General features: G+C 46.0%; 1 protein-coding gene across 1 annotated transcript in view; it reads right to left on the minus strand.

Moving 5' to 3' along the window:
- LOC147605212 (uncharacterized) overlaps positions 1–24,593 on the minus strand; it is a 227,846-nt gene that overhangs the window by 25,535 nt on the left and 177,718 nt on the right. Inside the window, exons 10-11 of the mRNA XM_086794043.1 lie at positions 23,191–23,289; positions 22,781–22,968 (exon numbers count right to left, since the gene is read on the minus strand). Of these exons, the coding sequence (XP_086650169.1) occupies positions 22,781–22,968; positions 23,191–23,289 (287 nt within the window). The remainder of the gene's footprint in view (positions 1–22,780; positions 22,969–23,190; positions 23,290–24,593) is intronic.

Below are 24,593 nucleotides of genomic sequence, written 5' to 3' on the forward strand. Positions count from 1 at the left end.
GCTTGGGGTGCAAAGCTTGGTTTTACTTGGATCAGTAGAGGATGCATTGCTAGATATTTGGGATGCTAGGTTGGTGTTGATATTACTCCTACAGAGCAGTTTGCTCCGGTACTTATGAGCATCCGGAAGAAGCTTCTTCATTGGAGCTCTAGGAGATTAGTTTTAGCCTCGAGCTTTGGTGGCTAATCAGGTATTGCTTGCCTCGGCTTGGTTTATTGCCTCTTGTTGGTGCTTCTCTGGTGCGTGCATTGGTCAGCTGTGGAGATTGATCCACAATTTTCTTTGGTTGGGTTTGGATGGCACCACATACACTCATGCCAGGGTAGCTTGGCTCATATTTATTCAGCCCAAACGAGAGGGGGGACTGGATATTATTGATCCGGATGTTCAGTGCAGGGCATTGCTCTGCAAACTTGTGGTGAGAGGTTTCCTACCAGGTACTAAGCCTTGGAAGGATTTTTTCTTGTCTCAGATTTCCGGATGTACACCTATGTTGGGAAAGACTGGCTGCCCAGCACATGGTTTTTGTTCACAGAGGCTGATATTAGGGCACTATCTTCCCTCTTATTGCAGCCATTGTCAGAGCATGGAGAAGCATAAGACCATTTTTGTGACAAAGGCTTCCTAGGTCTTTGGATGAGGCTGACCGACAACCTATTATGTGGAACGAGTTTATCAGGGATGTAGCCCGTCGGCCACTTGGTGCATCTCGTTACATGCAGTGGTCAAGATGGGAGAGATGTGCATACACAATTTTTGCTTGGAAGACCTTTAAGAGTCTTCTGGAGGATCGGAGAGCTATATCCATTCAGCATCTTAGGGGCTCTTGCATATGTATTGATTAGATTGATGCAGCTATTCCGCATGAGTGGCTCTCTGGGACCTTTCATGGAGACTATTATCCGAGTTGGCAGGGAGTCTTTTCGAGGATAGGCATACCTCTGCAGGTCATTGCTCTCCTAGTCCAGGAGGATTCAGATTGCATCATCTACTCTATCATGCCTAGAGGGAGATTGAGGAGATGCAGCATGGAGGGGATCATCCTAGATACTAGGCTTAGTCCAGTGAGGATTGTTGGTCATTCGGGGAAGCATTGGTTCATTGACCCTTCTCCTCAGATAGTGACTCATGGCTCTTGGTGTTTGTGGCTATATGGTGGTAGTCCTATCAGATATCTTCAGTGGGATCCAGGAGAGTGGGAGTGGATTGATGCTTTTGATCTATTGAAAAGCCTTTCAATTTCACGGTTCGGAATGCCAGCCTTCTCCTTGCTCGACAGATGCATAGAATCCCTACTCTTAGGCCTCATTGGGAGAGTTATGATATCTCTCCAGTGATACAATGCAGATATTGGCATAGGCTTTGGCATTCATACAGAAGGAGCCAGATCTCTCATTCTTTTGGTTATTTTTACATTATGGTCTCCCCACCAATCAGTGGAGATTGGTTTTCGGTGTAACACCTACCTACCCTAGATGTGCGGCAGATTTTGAGACTGTACAGCATTGTTTATGGGGATGTAGCATTGCATAGCAGATTTGGGTTTGTATAGCCCAACTTATGGGCAAATTGAGTGGCCACGCCATGCACGTGACTTGGGGGGCAGTTGCTTGGCTCTCCCTATCCAGTCCGCAGCTCCTACTGCCCGTATTGCCCTTTCCACTGCTGCCCATGCTGCCCGACCTCCTCTTTTGCCACCCGTCCTCTTCGCTACCCTTTCCTTCGCCTTGCTCAAGAACGGTAACTCTTAATTAGGTTTCAAGTCGGTCTTTTTTTTTAAAATTGGCATCATGGCTAATCAATCCCCTCTGGCCAGGCGAACCATCCAGTTTTTACAAGACGAGATTGTGACCTCTTCGCCGAAATTGAGAAAGACTCCAAGAAGACACGTATTGGAAAAATCTTTGGCTCTCACCCTTCTCGTGTCCAAGTCCGTGACTAGGTACTAGCGGTGTTGCCTTCCGATTTCGCGCTCCATTTTAAAGATGGAAGGCTACTTGGAAGAGGGTTCTTCCAAGTAGACTTTGACGTAGAGAAGGCAGCCTCAGAAGTGCTCAAGAACAGTCCCTTCCCTTTGGGCCCAAGGAAGATTTTCTTCCTACCCTACACCATCTACTGAAACCGGCCTCTGGTAGAAACCAAAGTGCGGTAGACTAGCAGTCACCCTTCCAATTGTAGTCCAAATAAATAACAAATTAACAGGAGCTAGAATGCTGTAGAACTAAAAGGAAATCGACACCTGTTGGCCCCAAAGCTTGGCGCCCCTTTCGGTATTTCTTTATTCAAATTCAACGAAATGTATAACTGAGTACAACAAAGCCAATCCAGGAGAGTAAACCTGCATGTCCAATCTGGCATCCCTCAAGACCTCTTAGCACAGAGGATTCACACACAGATTTGTGTCCCACAAAAGCAACACACTGTGCTTCCCTCTAATCAACCAAGACAATTCAACAGGGCAGCCTTGAGCACACATCTGGCTGTTCCATGAACATGGTTTCAAACTCAGCTCAAATACACATCCACTGTCCAATCTCTATTTCCACCCTTCAAACTGCCATACCCTTCCTCTCACAAAGGGCTAGATGAAACAACTCTGCAGCAGACATAAGCCAGTGGAAAGAAAGAAAGATTGATATGTTCAGAGCTTACCAATTTTAAGGCGTGGTTTTGCACCAGAGGGACTGACCGTACCAGTCTATACTTGCAACAGCTTGTCTGTAGGACTGAACAGGATTGTACCTGCCTGTACCAGTTCGTACAGCCTGTCTGTATCAAGGGAGTGGAGGTGCTACCCCCCTTTTGAGCATCAGGCAATGCTCCAGACCCGTGCTCTACTGAACCTGAATGAGCCATAACAAGAGTCGCTCCAACTCAAAGGCATCGAGATAAAGCTGCAAAACCTGAGGTGAATCTGTTAAGTCACCTTCCTCCATCCATTTCGCATCCATCGGTGAATAGTTCTTGAACCTCACAAGATAGCGACGGAAAACTTTACCTCGTACCTTTCGTTCCTTATGTGCCAGTATCTGCTCTGGAATAAGAACCTCATCAAGTTCCTCAACTTCCGGCTGAGCCTCATCTGATACATCCTCAGGTACATCCCCATGGAAAGGTCTAAGTAGACTCACATGAAATGCATTGTGAACTCTCCAGTGATCTGGTAGCTTCAAGCGATAGGCCACCTCACCAATCTTTTCCAATACCTGAAAAGGTCCATAATAGCGCATGCTCAACTTAGGGAATAAGCGCTCTTTACCCTTCATCTTCTTGAGCCTAACTTTTTCAAATCGCAAAAGAACCCAATCACCCAATGCAAACTCTAATGCACGTCTGTGACGGTCTGCTGCTTTCTTTTGCTTTTGTTGAGTTTTCTGGAGTGCCAACTTAACTCTCCGATACGCTTCATCCATGTTCTCCACATACTGATCAGCCTCAAAGATCTTATCCTTTGTGTGCAAAATGGGTGGTACTTTCTTCCCTCCTTCCACAATCTCAAAAGGCGCCTTGCCCGTCGAGGTATGGACAGTGTTGTTATAAGCAAACTCCACCAAAGGAAGATACTTTTCCCATTGTTGCTTGTGCTCTGACACATAACACTTAAGAAGATCTAACACTGTAGAATTAGCCTCTTTCGATTGACCATCTATTTGTGGATGAAATGAAGATGAAAACTTGAGAGTTGTATCCATGTTGTCAAACAACCCTCTCCAGAATAAACTCATCATCCGTGGATCATGGTCACTAATGATAGACGAAGGCAAGCCATGATACTTGAAGATGTTCGCCATGAACAACTTCACCATATGATCAACTTTGATCGTCTTACGCACGGGAATGAAATGAGCCTGCTTACTGAACCTGCATATGATAGTCCAAATGCCATCATTTCCCGTTTGTGTATGTGGAAGATCAAATATAAAATCCATGGCAATGCTCTCCCATGGTCTATCTGGAATAGGTAATCATACAACCTTCCAAAGTCCTCATCATGGGCATACTGCTCTTTCATCTCATCAAGCTCATGATGATAAGCAAGTGAAACTGCTGAGACCTGTGGCTTGAGTGACAAAGCATCTGCCACAACATTCTTTTTGCCTTCCACATGCACAATCTGGAAGTGGAACATAGACAAAAAGTTGGCCCATCGCATATGCTTCTCAGAAAGTTTAGTTTGCATGAGGAAATAACGCAAGGTCTGATGATCTGTCTGCACAGTGAAATCAGACCCAAGCAAATAGTGTTTCCATGTAGAAAGAGCATGAATTACAGCCAACATCTCTTTCTCATAAACTTGTAAATGCTTCTCGGCATGCTGCAATATTCGACTCTCATAGGCTATCACATGTCCTTCTTGCATGAGAACTACCCCAATGCTGTTTCCACATGCATCACATTGGACATGAGGCCGGAAAATCCTGTCCATCATTCTATTAAATGTGGCAGGTGCATTTGTCAAACCAAAGGGCATAACCAACAACTTATATAACCCAAAAGTGGTTCGAAATACTGTCTTATGCACATGCTCGGGTCTAATACGTATCTGATGATACCTGCTTTTCAAGTCTATCCGACTAAAGACTATGGAGCCCTGTAAGCGGTCCAAAATGTCATCGATCCTCGGAATAGGGAGTCGATTCTTGATGGTATTCTTGTTCAGCGCCTTGTAATCAATACACATGCGCCAAGAACCATCTTTCTTTTGCACTAAGAGCACAGGTGAGCAAAAGGGTGATGAGCTAGGCTGAATCGGCTCCTATACCTGACTCATAATTTCTTCTTGTTGGGCTGCACTAACACGGTACGGCGGTCTATTTGATGGAGCACTCCCCGGGATTAGATCAATAGCATGATCTTCTGGCCTTTCCGGAGGAAGTTTCCCTCGCAATGACTCGGAAAAACAATCTTGGAACTCACATAAGAAATCAGTCCTGTCTTTATCTAATGTAGACAAATTAGATTTAGACTCATTATCTTTTGCATCCTTTACAAAAATCAAGTACACGGAAAGATGCTTTTTCATTACTGATGAAATTGCCGAAGCTGATACAATAGGAACAGATTCCCCTTTTAGCTTTACATCCAAAATATGTTCTTTCCCTCTATGAGTCAAAGTAATCTTCGTATTGTATGTATCCACCACTGCATGTACTCTATGGCACCATGGCATACCCAACAAAACATCACATCCATCAAGTGGCATGATGAAAAACTTCTCGCTGTCCACATAACCCTGCACATGAAGCCTGAGCTTCCCAATAATAGGAGTGACGGGTTCTGCATACCCAAGACAAGCCATATTAGCCTCATACAAAGGCCCTATCTCCTCCGCACGAATCCCCAATCGGCCAGCCAAATCTGGTGAAATAAAGTTGGCTCTAGCACCTGTGTCAAAGAAAATCAAGGCATTTTGATCTCTCACTTTGCCCCATGCCCTGCACAAGTCAGTCTCTTCACCACCTGGCTGTTCCCCAACAAGATCGGGAACTAACCCTGCAGAAGGTTTTGGTTTCTTAGACTTGGGATCCCCTTTAGTGTCAGAGTCCTTTTGGGACTTTCGCTTGGGACAATTAAAAGACATATGTCCCTCCTCTGTACAGTAAAAACATTTCCGAGCATCCATCAAAGCTTGCCTCTCCTCAGGAGTTCTCTTGGGCATTGGTAACTTCTTATACCGCTTCTCTGTAGACCCTTTTACATCACGCGAAGCATGCCCTGACTTTTCAGATTTCTTGCTTGAGCTTTTACTTCCTTTAAATCCAGATGAGACCCCAGTGAGTAACGCATTTGCTGTCATAGCATTCTCTATCATCTGTGACATATTTGTTACTCGAGTCTTTATGCAATAGTCACGCACTTCCTTAGGCAGCCCACAACAATACTTCTCCACCTGCTCAGACAAAGGCACTGCACGATAAGAAGTAACTGGGAGTAAAGCTTCCCAAAACTTCTTATTATAATCCTCAAGATTTTCACACTTTGATGCATCCAACTTGTGCCATGTTGTCATTACATCCACCTCAAAAGTAGATGTGAGCCATACGGAAGAGAACACTTGCTTAAACTGTACCCAAGTAGATGGTGCTATGTCCTGTAAAAGAAGAGTGGACCACCACTGCAATGCATTGCCTTTGAGAAAAGTCGCGGCTTTTCTCACCTTAGAGGACTCCGTGTAATTACCACCAGAAAAAGCAGCATCAAACTGCTGTAAAAAGGTAAGTGCCTTTAGCTTATCTTTGGCCCCACTGAATGTGTCAAATTTCACAGCAGCTCCCCCTTCCTTATAATCCTTCGCCTTACCCATAGGCATTAGATTATCGTAAGGAAGTGGCTTCACAAGATTGCTACCCCCAGCATTCATGCCCATCATAGGATCAACATTACCAATTCCCACACCTGGCATTCCATACATTCCAGCCATGTTTCCAAACATACCACTATGCATACCGGGCTGCATGCCCCCATACATGTTTCCTTGCATTCCAAGCTGCATGCCCCCAAACGTGTTTCCTTGCATTCCGGACTGCATACCACCATACATATTCCCTTGCATACCAGGCTGAAAACTAGCTCCAAAATTCCCTGGAATACCCATCCCTCCCTGAGGATAACCCCCAGTCATGGATTGGAACACAGAGCCACCACCAAAATAGCCTGGATGCATAGACTGCTGTGGAATAGATGGCTGTCCAAAAAAGGAACTCTGTGAGTTGACACCAAAAGCATGTTGCATGTTCGGAAACTGTCCAAAAGATGGATCCTGCGGGAAGGCACCACTATTGCCCTGAGGTGGGTTCTTAGAATGCACTTTGTTCTTCTTCTTTTCAAGCTCAGAACGGGATCTCATAAATTCAGCAAACTTCTCACTTTGAGTGAGCTGCATAAACACATCCATTACACCTGCCAAACGATTTTTAAACTGAGCATCATCTTCCTCTTTACTAGGCATATCTTCTGGTTGTGTTACATCCTCATATTGTGCATCATCTGCAGCCTGTTCTCCTGCAAGAATATCCTCAGATTCATTTCTCTCAAGAGAGGTCTCTTGCTCTTCCTCTTCATCATAAAAATATTCGTGTTCTGTGTCTGACATGTTGCTGAATTTTTCAGCAATGACTTTCCTCGAGTCAACCACGAGCTCACCCCCTTAAGAAAGTTGATGATGTGTCCCGGCAGCGGAACCTTGAAACCGGCCTCTGGTAGAAACCAAAGTGCGGTAGACTAGCAGTCACCCTTCCAATTGTAGTCCAAATAAATAACAAATTAACACGAGCTAGAATGCTCCAGAACTGAAAGGAAATCGACACCTGTTGGCCCCAAATCTTGGTGCCCCTTTTGGTATTTCTTTATTTAAATTCAATGAAATGTATAACTGAGTACAACAAAGCCAGTCCAGGAGAGTAAATCTGCATGTCCAATCTGGCAGCCCTCAAGACCTCTTAGCACAGAGGATTCACACACAAATCTGTGTCCCACAAAAGCAACACACTGTGCTTCCCTCTAATCAACCAAGACAATTCAACAGGGTAGTCTTGAGCACACATCTGGCTGTTCCATGAGAACATGGTTTCAAACTCAGCTCAAATACACATCCACTGTCCAATCTTTGTTTCCACCCTTCAAACTGCCATACTCTTCCTCTCACAAAGGGCCAGATGAAACAACTCTGCAACAGACATAAGCCACTGGAAAGAAAGAAAGATTGATATGTTCAGAGCTGTGTGTACTTTTCTCTCTGCAGCTGCCTGACTGATGCACCGACTATACTCTGATGATGCGCCCCCTGCAGTTGATGATGTGCTGCCTACAACTGTTCAGGACTGAACAGGACTGTACCCGCCTGTACCTGTGCCTGTATAGCTGCCGCCTGTGTCAGCTGTCGTACAACAGCCGCCGCCTGTACCAACATTACGGAACTGTACATGCTGTCCGTACCTGCCAGCGCCGCCTGAACTAGCCGCCAAAATGCCTGTAGCCGCTTGCTCTGTACGGCCTACAACCACCTGCTCTGTACGGCCTGCAGCCACGTGGTCTGTACGGCCAGGCTCTGTACGGCCTGTATTCTGTACGGCCTGCTCTCCACGCAGCAAATCTAGCAGCCAAGCTCTATGCAGCCAGTCGACTCTTTTTCTCTTCTCCTCCACGCAGGTAGCTTCCACGACTCCTCCAAAAGCAAGAGAGAGAGAGAGAGAGAAGAGAGAGGCGTGTATCTCCAAAAGTAGAGTTGCCCCTTTCCCCAAAAATATCCTAGTGGCCCCTTGGAGTTTCTATTGCCATCTTGCATGGTACTACCAAATCAGATCATTGCGTGGTTGTCTTGTGTATCAAAGAACTTGGGAGACAGAAGGGTGTACCTCGTGTTCGCATCCCGGACTCTCTCTATCAGGATGCAGAGACCTCATTGGAGGTTAGAGAGATTTGGAGGCTTTGTGATGATTCTAACCCCCGGGAGAGACTTGCGTTGGCCTTGGAGTGGACTAGCCTGACACAATCACTTCGTTGCTTTGGCCAAGAAAGAAGAGGCTCTAGACAAAGAGTGAGCTATCACACGTAGGTTGGCTGTGCTTCAGAGGGAGCACGAGAAACATCTCGAGTCCCCTTGGATCTTAGATCTCTTGTCCACAGTTAGAGCTGAGTTACAAGTGGCCATGGACAGGTGGGCTGAGTTTGCATTTCATGCTAATCAGGCACTTTGGACATAGATGGGTGGTAGATACAACAAACCATTTTTCTCAGTGCATGGACGTATGCACGGTAGGGAAGGTTTGAGAAGCTTATAGGATTCTCAGGGAGAATTTCACAATGATCGAGATAAGGTGAGGAGTATTGCATGGCATTTTATCAAATATTGCTCTCTGTAGAGGCACACTATTTGGATAGAGATCTTAATACAGATGATATGTGCGCCATTTTGGATGCCCCCTTTTCGAAGGATGAGCTCAGACACGCTTTGTAGGCCCTCTCGAAAGGCAAATGCCTAGGGGATGATGGTATCTCTCCATCCTTCTTTTTGTAGTTTTGGGATTACATTGGTGATGATGTTACTACTGCTCTGCAAGAGATGTGGTGTACTGGTATGATTCCTCCTTTTCTCATCGAGGGTCTTATCGACCTTGTCCCGAAAGTTGGGGACAAGACCAATATTAGACAGTGGAGGCCCAGGATCTGCTTACAAAATCTTAGTGAAGGTAGTGAGTATGAGGCTTCAACCTATTCTTTAGAGGGTTATTCATGATACGAAGAATGGTTTCCTCCAAGGAAGGAGTATATTTGATAATATCTTTTCATTATGAGAAGCTGTGGAGTGGGCTAAATCTAGCCAACAACCCCGTGCCGTTCTCTTGCTCGACTTTGAAAAGCTTTAACAAAGTGGATTGGGACTTCTTGGAAGGCACGATGGCATAGATGGGTTTCTCCTAGGAGTGGATCAAAGGGGTCTCTTGCATGTATAGGGAGGCCCATAGCATAGTTTTGGCTTGCGGGGGACGTGTTGAGAGTGCTTGCAAATCTCCTGGTCCGTGAGGCTGGGATACACCTTGGCTCCACTAACTACTTTACCTTATAGTAACAGAGGCTATGAGCAAGTTTCTTAGTGTTACCCCAGGGGTTTCAGGCCTCATGCTACCTCTTCGCATAGAGGAAGAGTTATAGGACTCAGAGTTAGCACATGATACTGCTATGTTTTTGGAGGCCTCACAGGAATGCCTATGTGCTTTGCGCACTACCTTGGAGATGTTTTATTTGGTAGCAGGTGCCTCCATCAATTTGCACAAATCAGCTGGATTTTGGATCAGTGACACATTGGGGTTTGGATGTGGGGTTTACCTGGATTGAGAGAGGATGCACTGCCAAATACCTTGGCTGTCAAGTTGGCAAACTTCAGCATTGGAGTAGCAAGAAGCTTGATTTGGCCTCTAGAGCCTTGGTAGCTAACCAAGTGTTGCTGGCGACTACTTGGTTTTTCACACCGTGCTAGGTTTTTCATAAGGGATGCATTGGTCAGCTTCGTCAGCTTATTTGGAACTTTGGTCAAGGATTAGATGGCATGTACACACGAGGGTGAGAGTAGCTTGGGATACCATTATTATGCCTAAGCAAGAGGGAGGATTGAACATCATTGACATTGCGCTGCAATGTAAGGCTCTTTACTTTGTAAGCTAGTTGTCAAAGGATTTCTTCCTAGTACTTTCTTATGCAGCAGATTACGAGCTGCACTTTGATTAGGGGAGGTGATTGGATTTATTGCCCACGTTTTATCTTTTCGGATGCAAAGCACCGACCATCTTCTTCACCCTTGGTGAGATCTCTTCTGCAAGCTTGGGATTGCATGAGCAGATTCTTGGTTCATATTCCTCCGCAGTCAGTTCAGGAGGCTACCAAGCAGCCCATTGTGTGGAATGACTTGATTTTGGATGAATATGGTAGACCTCTTGGGGCAACCTGACATATCGAGTAGGCTACGTGGGTGACTTGTCTCTCCTTAGTGTTGGATTGAAAGAGGCTCATGAGCCCCATGGAGGATGAGAAAATTCTTCACGCACAACACTTGAGAGGCACTAGTGTTAGAGGATTATGCAGATATATGCAGCCATACCCAACCAATGGATCACACGGAACTTCATGGAAGGGCCTCATCACTTATGGTTTGGGGTGTTTTCAGGCACAAGGGTACCTCTTCAGGCCATGTGCCTTCCCAATTCGGGTAAGGACAATGTACCGGTAATTTACTCCATTAAGGATAGATGCCTCTTGAAGAAAAATCTTGGGCAGGATATCATTGAGAGTCCGATGGTCCAGCCGGTGAGAGAGGTGGGCAAATCATGGAAGCAGTTCTATATTGATCCTCCTCAAGGGATTATTATAGACTCTTGGAGCCTTCGGTTATATGATGGGTGTCCTGTCAAATACCTGCATTGGGACCCCGGTGAATGAGAGTGGAGGGATGCTTTTAACCCCGTGAAAAGCATGCCCTTCTTTAGTTACACTGTGTGGAACGCCAAACACCTGGTTTTGGAACAAATCCAAAGGGTCCCTACTTTAAGACCTCATTGTTGGGAGTGGGAGGCTTATGGGATCACCCTTGACATTTAGAGAGATTTTTGGCGGAGGTTTGTGGCACTCGTACACGGAAATGACGATTTCCTCTTTTATTTGACTTTCTCTACTTGGTGGTCTTGCCAGCGACCACCAGAGATCGGTCATTGGTGCTAGCCCAACTTGTCTGAAATGTGGAGGAGATTTATAGCAAGTATACCATTGCTTATGGGAGTGCAAGGAGGCACAAAGGATTTGGATTGCAATAGCACACCCTTCTAGAAGGATGAGGAGGGATGCCTACATTTGTTTTGGTGCTATTGCTTGGTTAACACAGTCAGACCTGCAACTCAAGTTTGAAGGGAACAAAAGAGATTTGATCATGAGGATTACCCAAGGAGTGGTTCGGTGGTGCCGTCTTCAAGACATGCCAGAGTCAGGCTACGTATCCCCATCACAAGGATTGGACACTGCATGGAAGATCATTGCTAGCATTAGAGCCTAGCGCATTTGGAAGGCTAAATGCACTAAGGCCATGGAGGGCACTTTGGTTTATGATACAGAGTGCATTTGTAGGATCTGGTGTGATATTATCCACAGCGGGTTTCTGTCAAAGATGTGGGTGAAACTCTGTTGCTCAGGGATCTAACTTGGCAGATCTCTGCACATGGGTAGGCTTCTCGCTAAATGGTGGCTATTAGGTCTTTGCATGTGAATCGTACTTCCCTTGGCTAGCCAGGGTACTCTTTCATAACCACTCTTTCTTGGTGACCACTTTCAAGAGTTGTTGAGGTTGAGGTTTTGGATCTCCATACTGGTTTGAGGGGGGGGTCGATGAAGCGAGGAGAGAGAGTTGTTGAGTGTTAGGGGTTAGTTGAGGTGATGGCTTGTAAGTGGAGAACCAAGCTTGGAATGTTGATAGCTTCGGAATGCTGTCATCCACCAAGGGTATAGTAACCATCCCACGAGGAAGCTCGAGTGTCGGAGTTCTTTTCTGCCAACTGATTTCACTTAGTTGAGGTGATGGCTTGTAAGTGGAGAACCAAGCTTGGAATGTTGATAGCTTCGGAATGCTGTCATCCACCAAGGGTATAGTAACCATCCCACGGGGAAGCTCGAGTGTCGGAGTTCTTTTCTGCCAACTGATTTCACAACCAATGGCTACAATCCATCCCCTCCCAACAAGGATGCGGGGGGTGACATAAAACTTGCAAGACGCACGTTTAGTTCGAATATAAAATTCTACTTCAAACAACTGATGGTCTTGGATTGGAAATTTTTTCCTGTCAAAATTATGGGAAGTATGCACAACAATAGCAATAGTTGATCGCAAGATAAGGCAACATATATGAGAGCGAGAAAGAACACAAGATGTATAGAAAGCTTCTATATTACCTTCTTTTTTTTTCTTTTTCCGAGAAAAGATCCTTTCATTAGTTAATAACAAACGCCCACTAGGCTACAAAAAACTCTCCTGCTCATAAGAAGGCAGAGCAGAGATCCAATCAGAGGCAGCTAGGGAGACTCTCCCTAGGTGCAAAAAGGTACAAAGATCAGTACAAATGACTGAGAGCTATATCATACAATAGGAGGGGGGAAAAGCCAAACAGGTGGCCTGTAATGCCAGCGGGGGGTACCCGCGTGTAGTGTATAGAAGGGGCCACTGCGCCAAGTGGTGTGGAAGGCCTGGCGCCGCAAGATTGCCGCATCCGCCGAGTCGCCCCGGATGCGGTCATACTGTCCGCACAGGGTGTGGATCAGCTCTTGCCAAATCCCCCGAACAGTCTCTGCTGGTGGCTCTAGTCTCCCCTCAAAGGCCCTGAAACACGGGGCTCTCCAGGTGAACCAAATGGTGAGGCTGCTGAGGAGCTCCCATCGTAAATTCCTCTCTTGTGTCCAGACGGCGGACGAGAAATCCGGTGAAGGAACAAGGCGAGGCTGGCCCCTAATGAATCTGATGGCCTGGCTATCCTGCTCCGTCTCATATCCCAAAGCAGGCCCGTCGGAAGACCACTGTAGACAAGCCAGGTGCCAACTGCAGAGTCCCTGTGGGCAACCAGCCACCACTGAAAAGTCGAGATCCTGCGTGCCTGTCGACTAGCCCAGAGCCTGGCCCAAAAATCCTCCAGGAACTCCTGTGAGAGTCCCTGAAGCCGCCAATGCTCCGCTGCGGCTGGAGAGACCATCCTCCTCGCAGTCAAAATATGCCTCCCCAGCCGAACAGTGTACTGGAAAAAGGTAATCTCTGTGGCCTCGGGGGACGCATAAGGATCATGCCACTCGTACTCGCCAGGGTCCCACTGGAGCTGGGCCAAGGGACGCGCAGCATATGCCCAAATGCGCCAATCAGAGTCCACATCTGCAAGGTCTGGATCAATATGCCACTTCCGGGAAGCGGCGGCCACTACCTGTATCCTCTGAAAGATGCACTCTGCAACCAAAGGCGACTCCGCCTCCACTCTCTGAAGTCTGCCCTCATCCTGGATCTCATAGTAGAGGCATCTGCCATCCTCAGTGCAAGCTCTGACAGCAATCAGGATCTCCATCTGTGTAAAGGCTCCCATCCACCGTGGGGCCGTTGGCTCAAAAGGCGTGAACCACTCCTCAGTGAGTGCCTCCTGAATGTCATCCCTCATAATCAGCCCCCCTCTGAAGTGACTCAGCCTCTCCACTTGGACCGCCTTTGGGAGACTGCAGAAGGCCTGCCAGTCTCCAAAACTGCGTGCTGGGCCTGCCGCCAATGGTCCTTAGGCTAGACGAGGCCGAGAACCCAGCATTTGACCCTGCTCAGTGTGTACCGTGGGGCTCCAAATGAGCGTGTATACCCATGGTGAACAAGTCTCATGCAGGGATCCTTATGTGAAAGCAAGTGTTGGGGGCCGCCTTTGCACAAGTCACCGTTGCATAGAGCACTTGCCCCCCGTGCCACATGTTTCTTGCAAGGGTCTTATGCATGCACCTATTGTTGCCCCATTGGATAAGGGGAAGAGAAAGATGGAAGATAAGGGTCACCATGCCAAGAGGCTTAAACAGTTTTTTTTTTTTTCCGAGAAAAGATCCTTTCATTAGTTAAATAAAAAAGCCCATAGGGCTACAAAAGATCCTCTCCTGCTCGTAAGAAAAACAGAGCAGAGAACAAAACAAGGCAGCCAGGGAGACTCTCCCTAGGTGCTGAAAAGTACAAGTATTAGTACAAAGAACTGAGGGGCTATATCATACAATAGGAGGGGGGAAAAGCCAAACAGGTGGCTTGTAGTGCCAACGGGGGGACCCCGCGTGTAGGGTATAGAAGGGGCTGCTGCGCCAAGTGGTGTGAAAAGCCTGGCGCCGCAAGATCGCCTCATCCGAGTCGCCCTGGATGCGGTCATACTGTCCTCGCAGGGTGTGGATCAACTCCTTCCGAATCCCCCGAACAGTCTTTGCTGGTGGCTCCAGTCTCCCCTCAAAGGCCCTGAAACACCGGGCCCTCCAAGTGAACCAGATGGTGAGGCTGCTGAGGAGCTCCCATCGTAGATCCCTCTCCTGTGTCCAGCTGGCGGACGAGAAATCCGGTGAAGGAACAAGGCGAGGCTGGCCCCTAATGAATCTGATGGCCTGGCTGTCCTGCTCCGTCTCATAGTCCATAGCAGGCCCTGACGAAGTCGACCAAGCAGCGGCTCCCCACGTATACATACCCTCTGGAGAGAGGGGGGCCAGAATGCGCAGCATCCGCAGCAAGAGACTTAAAGAGTTAAAAGCAGGTGACAAATATTTAAAGTTTGAAGCCTATCATGGTGATTATGATGCAAGCAAGGCAAAGGCTTTTATAGCCTGGTTTGACATTGCCTTCAGTGATGAGTTCTCTGAAAAATCAAAGATTCGCCATGTGAGCATGTTCCTAAAAGTGATCGGCTGCCCATTGGTGGATCATCGAAAAGCTCTCTAGCAGCCCCGTTCAAACATGGGAGGACTTTAAAGGGAGATTTTACGCACAATTCTTGCCTCCCAAAGCCGTGGAGAAGATCATGAGCAAGTGGGATAAGATTGAGTAGGACAATGAGTCCTTGCAGACATCTGTAAACAAGTTTTGGAATATCTACTTGGAGGTCTCACGATTCTTGTTTGTGGGTGAGCCCGAGAAAAAAAGGAAGTTCAAGTGTGGGATTCGGCCGGTCTGCAAGTCGGGTCTTGATACTCACACAGTGCTACCTTACAGGACTATATAGAAGCCGCTCTTGTTTGCCACCGAGCAATTTGAAATTTTATGCACAATTCTTGCTTTCCAATGCCATGGAGAAGATCATGAGCAAGTGGGATAAGATTGAGTAGAAGGACAATGAGTCCGTGCAGACATATGTAAACAAGGTCTTGCAATTCTTGTTTGTGGGTGAGCCCGAGAAGAAAAGGAAGTTCAAGTTTGGACTTCAACCGGTATACAAGTCCAGTCTTGATACTCACCACAATGCTACCGGTTGCAATGCTAGTTGCCTCACATGGGGACTTGTCTGCCATGCATGAACTGTACCATAGAGCTGTTGACTTTGGCCATATATGGGCTGATTTAGTGGCTGGACATGTACATGCCTCTTATGTAATCAAAGAGGGGTATCTGATGAAGGATAATTGCCTATGTGTTGTGTCAAACATGAGGCAAAAGGTCATTGATGAATGCCATGCTCCTCCGTATGTAGGACATAGAGGTATCATGCCTACTACGAGCATGATCGAGCGCTATTTTTCTTGGCACAGTATGCCCAAGGATATTGAGGCATACGTATGTCGATGAAACACATGCCAGAAGGTCAAGTTTGATAGGTAAAAGGCTCCAGGTTTGCTTTAGTCGTTGCCTATTCCCTCGTAGTCATGGGAAAGTATTGCAATGGACTTCAGCATGGATTTGCCTCGTACTCAATGATGCTCTTTGGACCATTGTTAACAGGTTTAGCAAGCAAGCACACTTCTTGCCAATCCAAAAGACCATTCAGCGTGAGCACATGGTCAAGATATTTGAGGCACAAGTGTTCAAACACCATGGTATGCCTAAGTCCATTATGGGAGATAGAGATCCCAAGACTACGAGCCTCTTTCTTTCTTTTTTTTCAGAAAGAGACTTCTATTAAGTATGAGAAAAACATACAACAATCACAGCTATAAGCCGGAAGAGAATAGAATCACCCCAATATGTGAGGTGATTTCAACCACTGAGGAGCATCATGATGCCATGTAAGACCTGTGGTACTAGAGGAAAAGAAGATGCCACAGTCCCATTCCCGCATAAATATCACACGCTTCGCCAGCGCAGAACGAGAGGGCCCCTGAATGCGAGCCCAAGTAGCCATAAGAGTGTGGATGATATCACCCCATATAGTACTAATGCACTGAGACCCAAAAATCTGGACACCCTCAATAGCCTCCGTGCATCTAGCTCTCCAGATCTGCCATCATGTTGTAATACTGGCAATAATCTCCCAACTGGTATCAATCCTCTGTCTAGGGGGTGTATAATCAGAGTGAGGAACATCGTGCAATAAACCATGCTGGGCAATACCTCCACAAATGAAAAAAAAAGAATCTATACCACTTCCCTCATAAAAAAGTTACGGACCGGACTGGGAGAGCCAAGCAACTGCCCCCCAAGTCACATGCATGGCTCGGCCACTCAATTTGCCCATAGGTTGTGCTACAGGACCCCAAATCTGTTGTGCAATGTTGGATCCCTATAGACAATGTTGTACAGACTCAGAATCTGCCGCACATCTAGGACAGGAAGGTGCTACATGTTGAGATATCGAGCTCGTCTAGTGAGGCGGTGGCCACTAATGACCCGCCTGGGGGATAGGCCCCACACTTACACCACTGGCATGGTTGGTGAGATCATGGGAGATATGCGGCCAGTGGGATGACAGGCTGTGTGACAGCCATTCTAGAGACTGGCATAGTTATAGCGCCAGCTCATTTAGTCGGGTTCACACTATAGAGAACCCGTGTATGTATTGGTTGAGTACCTTTCATATTATGTGTACTCTTATTCTTGTATATGGTGTGTTGAGTGTTGAGTAGAGAAGAAGAAGATTTTCAGCCTCTCACCTTGTGTGTTCTCTATTAGGGTTTTGTGAGTGTGTGTGTGTGCTTGCAAGAGCTCAAGCTCTCTTCCCTCCTGCATCTTTTCATGGTATCAGAGCCTGGTTCGTGCTAAGGGCTGAGCTGCAAGCAAGAGAACCACAAGAAGCGGTACGAGGGTAAGGGCTTCAACTACTCTTCCCTATTTGTGTTGGTGACTACACCCTTGTCGGGAGCTCTACGGGAGGCACCGGCAACGACCTCTGATTGAGGAGCTTTCTTCGCGGGAGTAAAGCCATAGGGCAACTATATTGTCCTATCGGACACAATTTTCTAGGCCGAAAACGCGTTTCGGCGCGTCTGGACCTCCGTTTTTCAGAAAGCAGGCGATTTCGAGCACTGCGGGTAAGTCATCGATTCTCTGCAGAACTCTGTTTTAAGTACTGCAGGAAGACAGATTGACTGTGCAGACACTGTGGGTGCTGCAAAGAGGTCTACAGTTGCCATTGGGTGTATGTATGTACATTGAGGTCACTAGTTGTGACATTTGAGTGGACTGCAGTACCGCTGTGCAGAAAATACAGCAGTTGTGCAGGAAAAACCAGAGTGCAGTTTCTGGTAAAATTGTGTGTTTGGCAAGATGTCTAATGATGGCATAACACAGATTGTGGCTGAGAAGCTGGATAAGAATAACTTCCATGCTTGGAGGTTCAGGTTGACTAATTTCTGATGGGAAAAGGTTATTGGGACTACATAGAAGGTGAACATGAAGAGGCACCGGAGATACCGGACATAAATCCTACTGCTGCAGATGTGAAAGAGTTTAAAGACTGGAACCAAGGAGCCAGGAAGGTTATGTATTGGCTATCCATTAGTATACAGGACACCATGATTGGGCACATTCAGGATGCCAAGTCCCCCAAGGAGGCGTGGGACACCTTGGTAAAGCTTTATGAAACAAATACCAAGGCACGTAAGATACAGTTGAAGAATGAACTTCATACTGTGGAGAAAAAGAGCATGTCTGTGAATGACTATGCGTTGAAGATAAAGGGTATTGTGGAATCCCTTGCATCTATTGGTGTGTCAGTAGATGATGATGACAAGGTGGAAGTCTGTCTACGTGGTCTCGGGCCACAATACAAGGCGTTTAAGACGTCTATTCAGACTCGAGAAAACATTCCCAACTTTACAGATTTGGTGTCTATGCTGATTATCGAAGAGAAGAACTAAGGTGAAGACCAACAGTCTTCACAAAGCAAAAACAGTTCAGAGCAACAGGCCTTCTACACGAGTTCAGGAAGAGGACGAGGTAGAGGAGGCCGTGGACGCGGTCAAGGAGGTGGCCGAACAGGTAATCAAAATTATGGCCAGCAGCAGCAGCAACAACAACAACAGTCCCAGAATCAACAACAACAACAACACGCAGGTGGAAGAGGCAAATTCAGAGGCAGGGGGAGTCAAAGAGGCCGTGGAAATTGGCAAAGGCAATATAATGATGCACGTGAATGCTATTATTGTGGTAAGCCTGGACATGTGCAGTCAGAATGTTATAAGAAGCAGGCTGACATGCAAAATGGGAAAGTGTAGCAAAACAACTATGCATCCTCAAGCAGAAATAATGAGGATAATGAAAGGTTGTTTGTTATGCAGCATGTTGTGAATGCCATGTCTGAAAATGTTGATGCAGCACAAAAAGATAATGTATGGTATGTGGATTCAGGCGCTTCGAACCACATGACGAGTCATGGGGAGTGGTTCAAGGAGATGAAAAACCCGGAAAGACCAAGTTTTGTGGAAACAGGGGATGACACTGCTCATCCAATTGCCCACGTTGGAGATGTGCCATTGTCTATGCAGGATGGCAAAGTGAAGTACCTTGCAGATGTACTTCATGTACCGAACATAACAAAGAATCTGGTTTCAGTTGGCCAGATGATTGAGCAGGGTTTGCAGGTTCAGTTTAACCCTGATGGATGTTATGTTGAAGATTTTAAAGACAAGTGCAGGTTGGTTGCAAAAGGCAACAGAGTGGGCAGAATGTTTACGTTGGATGTAGACATGCCTGAGATGAGTGCTGCGATGTTTGCAAATGCTTCAGGAATTGTTGCAGACACAGACATATGGCATAAAAGAATTGGACATGTGAATGTGCAGAGATTGAAGTCTATGCAGACAAAAGGAATTGTGACAGGGCTGCCAAAATTTAAAGTGGAAGGTATGCATAAAATCTGTGAAGCATGCCAATTTGGGAAGCAAACAAAGCATGTGTTTCCACGTAACAGATATGTGAGCAGAAATGCACTAGATGTTGTGCATTCAGATGTATGGGGTCCTACGAAGACTATATCTATGGGAGGCTGCAGGTATTATGTGACTTTCATTGATGACCACACAAGGAAAGTGTGGGTATATTTCATGAAGGAGAAGAGTGAGGTGTTCACTCACTTTCAGAATTTCAGAGTTTTGGTTAAAAAGCAAACAGGGAAATATGTGAAGTGCCTAAGGTCAGATGGAGGGGGAGAGTGCTTCTCCAATGAGTTCTCTGAATATTTGAAGAAGAATGGTATTCGGAGACAGTATACATGCAGATACACTCCGCAGCAAAATGGAGTTGCTGAGCGGAAAAACAGGCACATTGCTGAGATTGCGCGAGCATTGATGGAAGAGAAGAATATACCGCATTGCTATTGGACTGAGGCTGTTTCTACAGCAGTATACATCATGAACAGGACTCCAACTGCAGCCATACATGATGTAACTCCAGAGGAGAGGTTTACTGGCAGAAAACCAGATTTATCTCATCTGAAAGTCTTTGGATGCATTGCATACGTGCATGTGCCAGATGAGCTGAGAACTAAGCTGGATCCGAAAGCTGAAAAATGTGTGTTTATTGGATATTCCCTTGAGCAAAAGGGATACAGGTGTTATAACCCTGCTACACGTGAGTTGAGGGTAAGCAGGGATGTTGTCTTTGATGAGATGAGCAGCTGGTATACTGCTGAAAAAGAAGCTGTTGGGGCTGATATGAGTGGAAGTGTGGTTGCACAGAATGCAGGTCAGCAATCACAGTCTTTGAGTGGACCAGGAGAATCCTCATCTGGCAGCATGTGAGGTAGCTTGGTTGAGAAAGCTACTGGCAGATTTGGGTCTATCAGTGGATAGACAAGTTGTCATTTTCTGTGACAACATTAGCAGTATACAGTTGGCCAGGAACCCAGTCTTTCATGCTCGTACGAAGCACATAGAGGTCCACTACCACTTCGTCAGAGAGAAGGTCTTGGCAGGAGACCTTGACCTTGTTTATGTCAGCACAGAGGATCAGGTAGCTGACATCTTCACCAAAGCATTGGGTACAGAGAAGCTCCGCAGATTCAGGGCTTCGCTTGGTGTACATGAGATGGAGTTGAGCTCGAGGGGGAGTGTTGAGATATCGAGCTCGTCTAGTGAGGCGGTGGCCACTAATGACCCGCCTGGGGGATAGGCCCCACACTTACACCACTGGCATGGTTGGTGAGATCATGGGAGATATGCGGCCAGTGGGATGACACGCTGTGTGACAGCCATTCTAGAGACTGGCATAGTTATAGCGCCAGCTCATTTAGTCGGGTTCACACTATAGAGAACCCGTGTATGTATTGGTTGAGTACCTTTCATATTATGTGTACTCTTATTCTTGTATATGGTGTGTTGAGTGTTGAGTAGAGAAGAAGAAGATTTTCAGCCTCTCACCTTGTGTGTTCTCTATTAGGGTTTTGTGAGTGTGTGTGTGTGTGCTTGCAAGAGCTCAAGCTCTCTTCCCCCCTGCATCTTTTCACTACACTGAAAACTGATCTCCACTGATTGGTGGGGAGACCACCATGTAAGAATAACCAAAAGAAAGGAGAGATCTGTCTCCTTCTGTATGAGTGCCAAAGTCTATGCCAATATCTGCGCTGTATCACTAGAGAAATATCATAGCTCTCCCAATGAGACCTGAGAGTAGGGATGGTAACCCTATTGTACCTTCAGCACGTGATGGAAACCCTATTATACCTTCAGTACGTTTTGAGTATTTGCTATTGGAAACCGTGTCCTAGTACCTGTTTCTGTACTTGTACCTGTTCATGTGCAAGTACCAGTGTGTACTTGTACCTATTCATGTGCAAGTACCTGTGTGTACTTGTACCTATTCGTGTGCATGTACTTGTTTGCGCACTTGCGCGAGGGATTCTTGAGCCATGGTCTCTATGAAGGTGTGAGCTAGTCTCTAGTATGAGAGCGCTTGTTTGTGCGTGGTCTCAGAATGACAGTTCCACGTTCACTCCCCTCCAGGTGTATGAGACTGGTGGGCCAGGCTACTTTGACTCATTTAACGAGTCCAACATCGACAATCTACTCCAACACACTTTTGTTTGGGTAACTTGTCTTCGTATTTGCATTGCATTGGATTATCTAGCTGGCAAGCCCTTGGAACTTTGTACAAATTGAAATACTCCAATAATATACTTCAGTATTAAGGGGGGAGGGAGGGGGGTTGGTTGTTGGACTGTTCGCGGCCCTAGTGGTGGTGTACTGAGTAGTGCTTGTCTCTTGCAGATTATCTTGTGCAGTGATGTATCTTTAACTTGTTTGTGCATTGTGGCTATTACATTCTAAGTGTTGACATGCGTATTGTTAACGAGACGGTGCCCAAGGATGTTCACACATAGCTCGTGTAGTTACAAAAAAAACGCTTGCCTTGTGGCCCTGTACCCATGAATCTCCACCAAGGAGATAAGTTCCAACTCTAGCATAGATATATAAAGCTTAGCCAATGCGTGGCCAATCATGATAGCCCTATATTCACCGAAATCTGATGGGTTCTCCCGTTCTTCAGGATGGGGTGATGATGTTGGTGGATCGAGAAAATGAGAGACCATGGCATAAAGCTTGGTTGAACATGTGTGCCAACAAAGGGGCAAGAGTGTCACAACATATGCGTGTGCAAGTGCTCCACTAGTAAACCCTTATTATCCTGAGCACACTTGTTTCGGAGGTGTTTTTTTTTTTTTTTTTTCAAGCCAAGGTCTAACACAGCTTTAGAATGCTGCCCTCAGACAGAGAAACACTTTTGCCATGTGTATGGCTGTAGTGACATTAGAAACAGTGTAGAGGGTCGATGAGGTGGGGCGAGGGTCAGGTGGTGGGACAAGGGGTGGTTGGTTGGGCACATGGTGCTCGGAAAAAGTTGGTATACTTTATTCTCACGTTTAACTAAAAAGGCTCGCTTGTTACTTCGAGTGAGGCGTCAGAAAATCTGTTGCGCTTCATGTTTCACGATTTACCCCATCGCTTGCTCTTGCAGGAGGTGCAGGGAAGTGACCCAACAATCATATTATACCAACTGTTTTGAGGCATGCATCCACAAGGGGATCTGGTGGTAGAGCGGTGTGTTCAGGGAAGGAGTTTTTGGTGTACTTGTGCAACAAGCTAGGATGTGAGTGTAAGGAGCAGACTGAGTGATCAAGTTCAAAGAATTGGCGGTAGATGTTTTCCCTTTAATCCTTGCATGAATCTTCCTAATCTCGTTTATTAAACCAAGCACGTTGAAAGCTATCACAATCCTTATTTTGCCACCCCCCAAAAAAATGTACTATAACAAATTTCACTTTCATCAATGTACACCTTACCATTGTAGATGCTATCATCAAATAATATCTCCAATTAGGCTTTCAGGAATATTTACCATGTCCATACTTGCTGTATATTGGAACACAACGTCTGGACCTGAACTATGACAGTTATCAAATTGTGTATCATAGATATTTGTGTATTTTGTGGTGTCATCATAGTAAGCAAACGGAAGGGATGGAATGACTTTTGGATTGTCCTTTGTTTGCCCACAAGGATTGCTCGGGGTATACTTGCAAACATCTGTGGAGTTCCAATTTAAAGTAAAACAAAAAAACAAGAAAACAAGTCAATCATAAAAACCTTATGCAACATTCCACTGTACGAAGGGAGCAAATACTATCAAGCATGCCTGTAGTCAGCCCAAGTGGTGATCAGATCAAGGGGCACAAATTCGCACCCTCGGATCTAATATAATACATGCTCTTAAAACAAACAAGCATACTGTGAAAAGCCTTTCCATACCTGTATCTAATGATAGAAGGAAACCCTCAGGGCATATGACAAAGCTGCTATCTATACTTGTGAATGACCATTGTATCAAAGAGCTATGGTCCAAAAAATCTGTGAAGAGTAGAATATCATTGAGATTTCTTTATATGTACCTGTCCTTCATGCATATTTACAGTAACAAAAGGAGAAAGAAAGAAAGAAATTTTGAACGTCTATGAAAGACCTGACGGGACTATGAGACCAAAATGAGTTACAATGGTTCCATGAAATAATTAGATCATGGAAAAATAAATTGAAACAACTAGCTACATATGCTATGGTGTGATCCTATGAAGGGACAAGATAACCATATACGTACAAAAAGTAGCCACTGTCAAAAAACCACCACAGAGCCAACCAAGTACAAAGATCCCACCCCCACCTCCTAGCTGCTACCGGCCAAGGACGCTCAACCCCAAAACATGCACAGGGACTAGGACTCCTTATCTTCTCTACCCTTATCTCTTCACCAAGCTTTCCTTGTTTCACTTCTGGGATTATTCCCCAAATCACTTTTGCCATGTGTTCACCACGGAGGGGGTCAAGGTTACACTTTCAGCACACCCCCTTAACCTTTGAAACCCGACAATGGCCAACACTGATGACACACAAAGGCAGCCTGATGTAGCCCGTCAGTTTGCCCGGTGGAAACATCCAGCTGACAAGTGCCTGCTGTCCAGCCAACAAATGTCGAACTGACTAGTGCCATCCATCCAACCACAAGTGCTGGCCGGTTGTCAAGTGGCACTCCAAGCTGGTGATCCATTGATGGAAGTATCTACCTACAACCAACCTCTTCATTGGCTACGTGCACTCCGTGCCATTTACTAGGTCTACTCTAGTTTTGTTTGTGTTCCTTTTCCTCTCTTGTAGTGCAAAACCTACTTGTGCAACTCTTATATATACCAAGATACTTGGACTCATGATTATTATCTTGTCTTTCAAGTACAACCTATATTCGGGGTGGGGCATTGGCCATCTTGACTAGTGGCTCGAGCAATCTAGCCAAGGATGGTGCAAGTTCGAATCTCCCCCTCCTCTCACTCCACAAGATGGGGTAGTGTGAGTAATGTCTCTTCGCAAAAAAAAGTACAACCTATATTATTCGATTGACATATGCTTCCAAAAAAGATTTTTCACAAAGAAAGACTTTAATACAAGTTTGAGTAGATCATGGTTATCCCGACCACTCTATAAAGATGTGACTTTAATAACAAGGGAAAATGGTTGTTTGTTTTTGGGATGGCAGTAGGTATGAATCCCTGGCAACTGTGCTGGGACGTGTGAATGTCAAGCTGCCAACCTTCAAAGGAACTGCTACAGAGGACGCCGACAACCATCTGCTGGGTTTTTGCCAATGAGTAGAAGCAGAGGGT

The sequence above is a fragment of the Cibotium barometz genome, chromosome 60, assembly GCF_041138505.1.
Source record: "Cibotium barometz isolate CiBa-2024 chromosome 60, ASM4113850v1, whole genome shotgun sequence".
In the NCBI taxonomy this organism is placed as follows: Eukaryota; Viridiplantae; Streptophyta; class Polypodiopsida; order Cyatheales; family Cibotiaceae; genus Cibotium; species Cibotium barometz.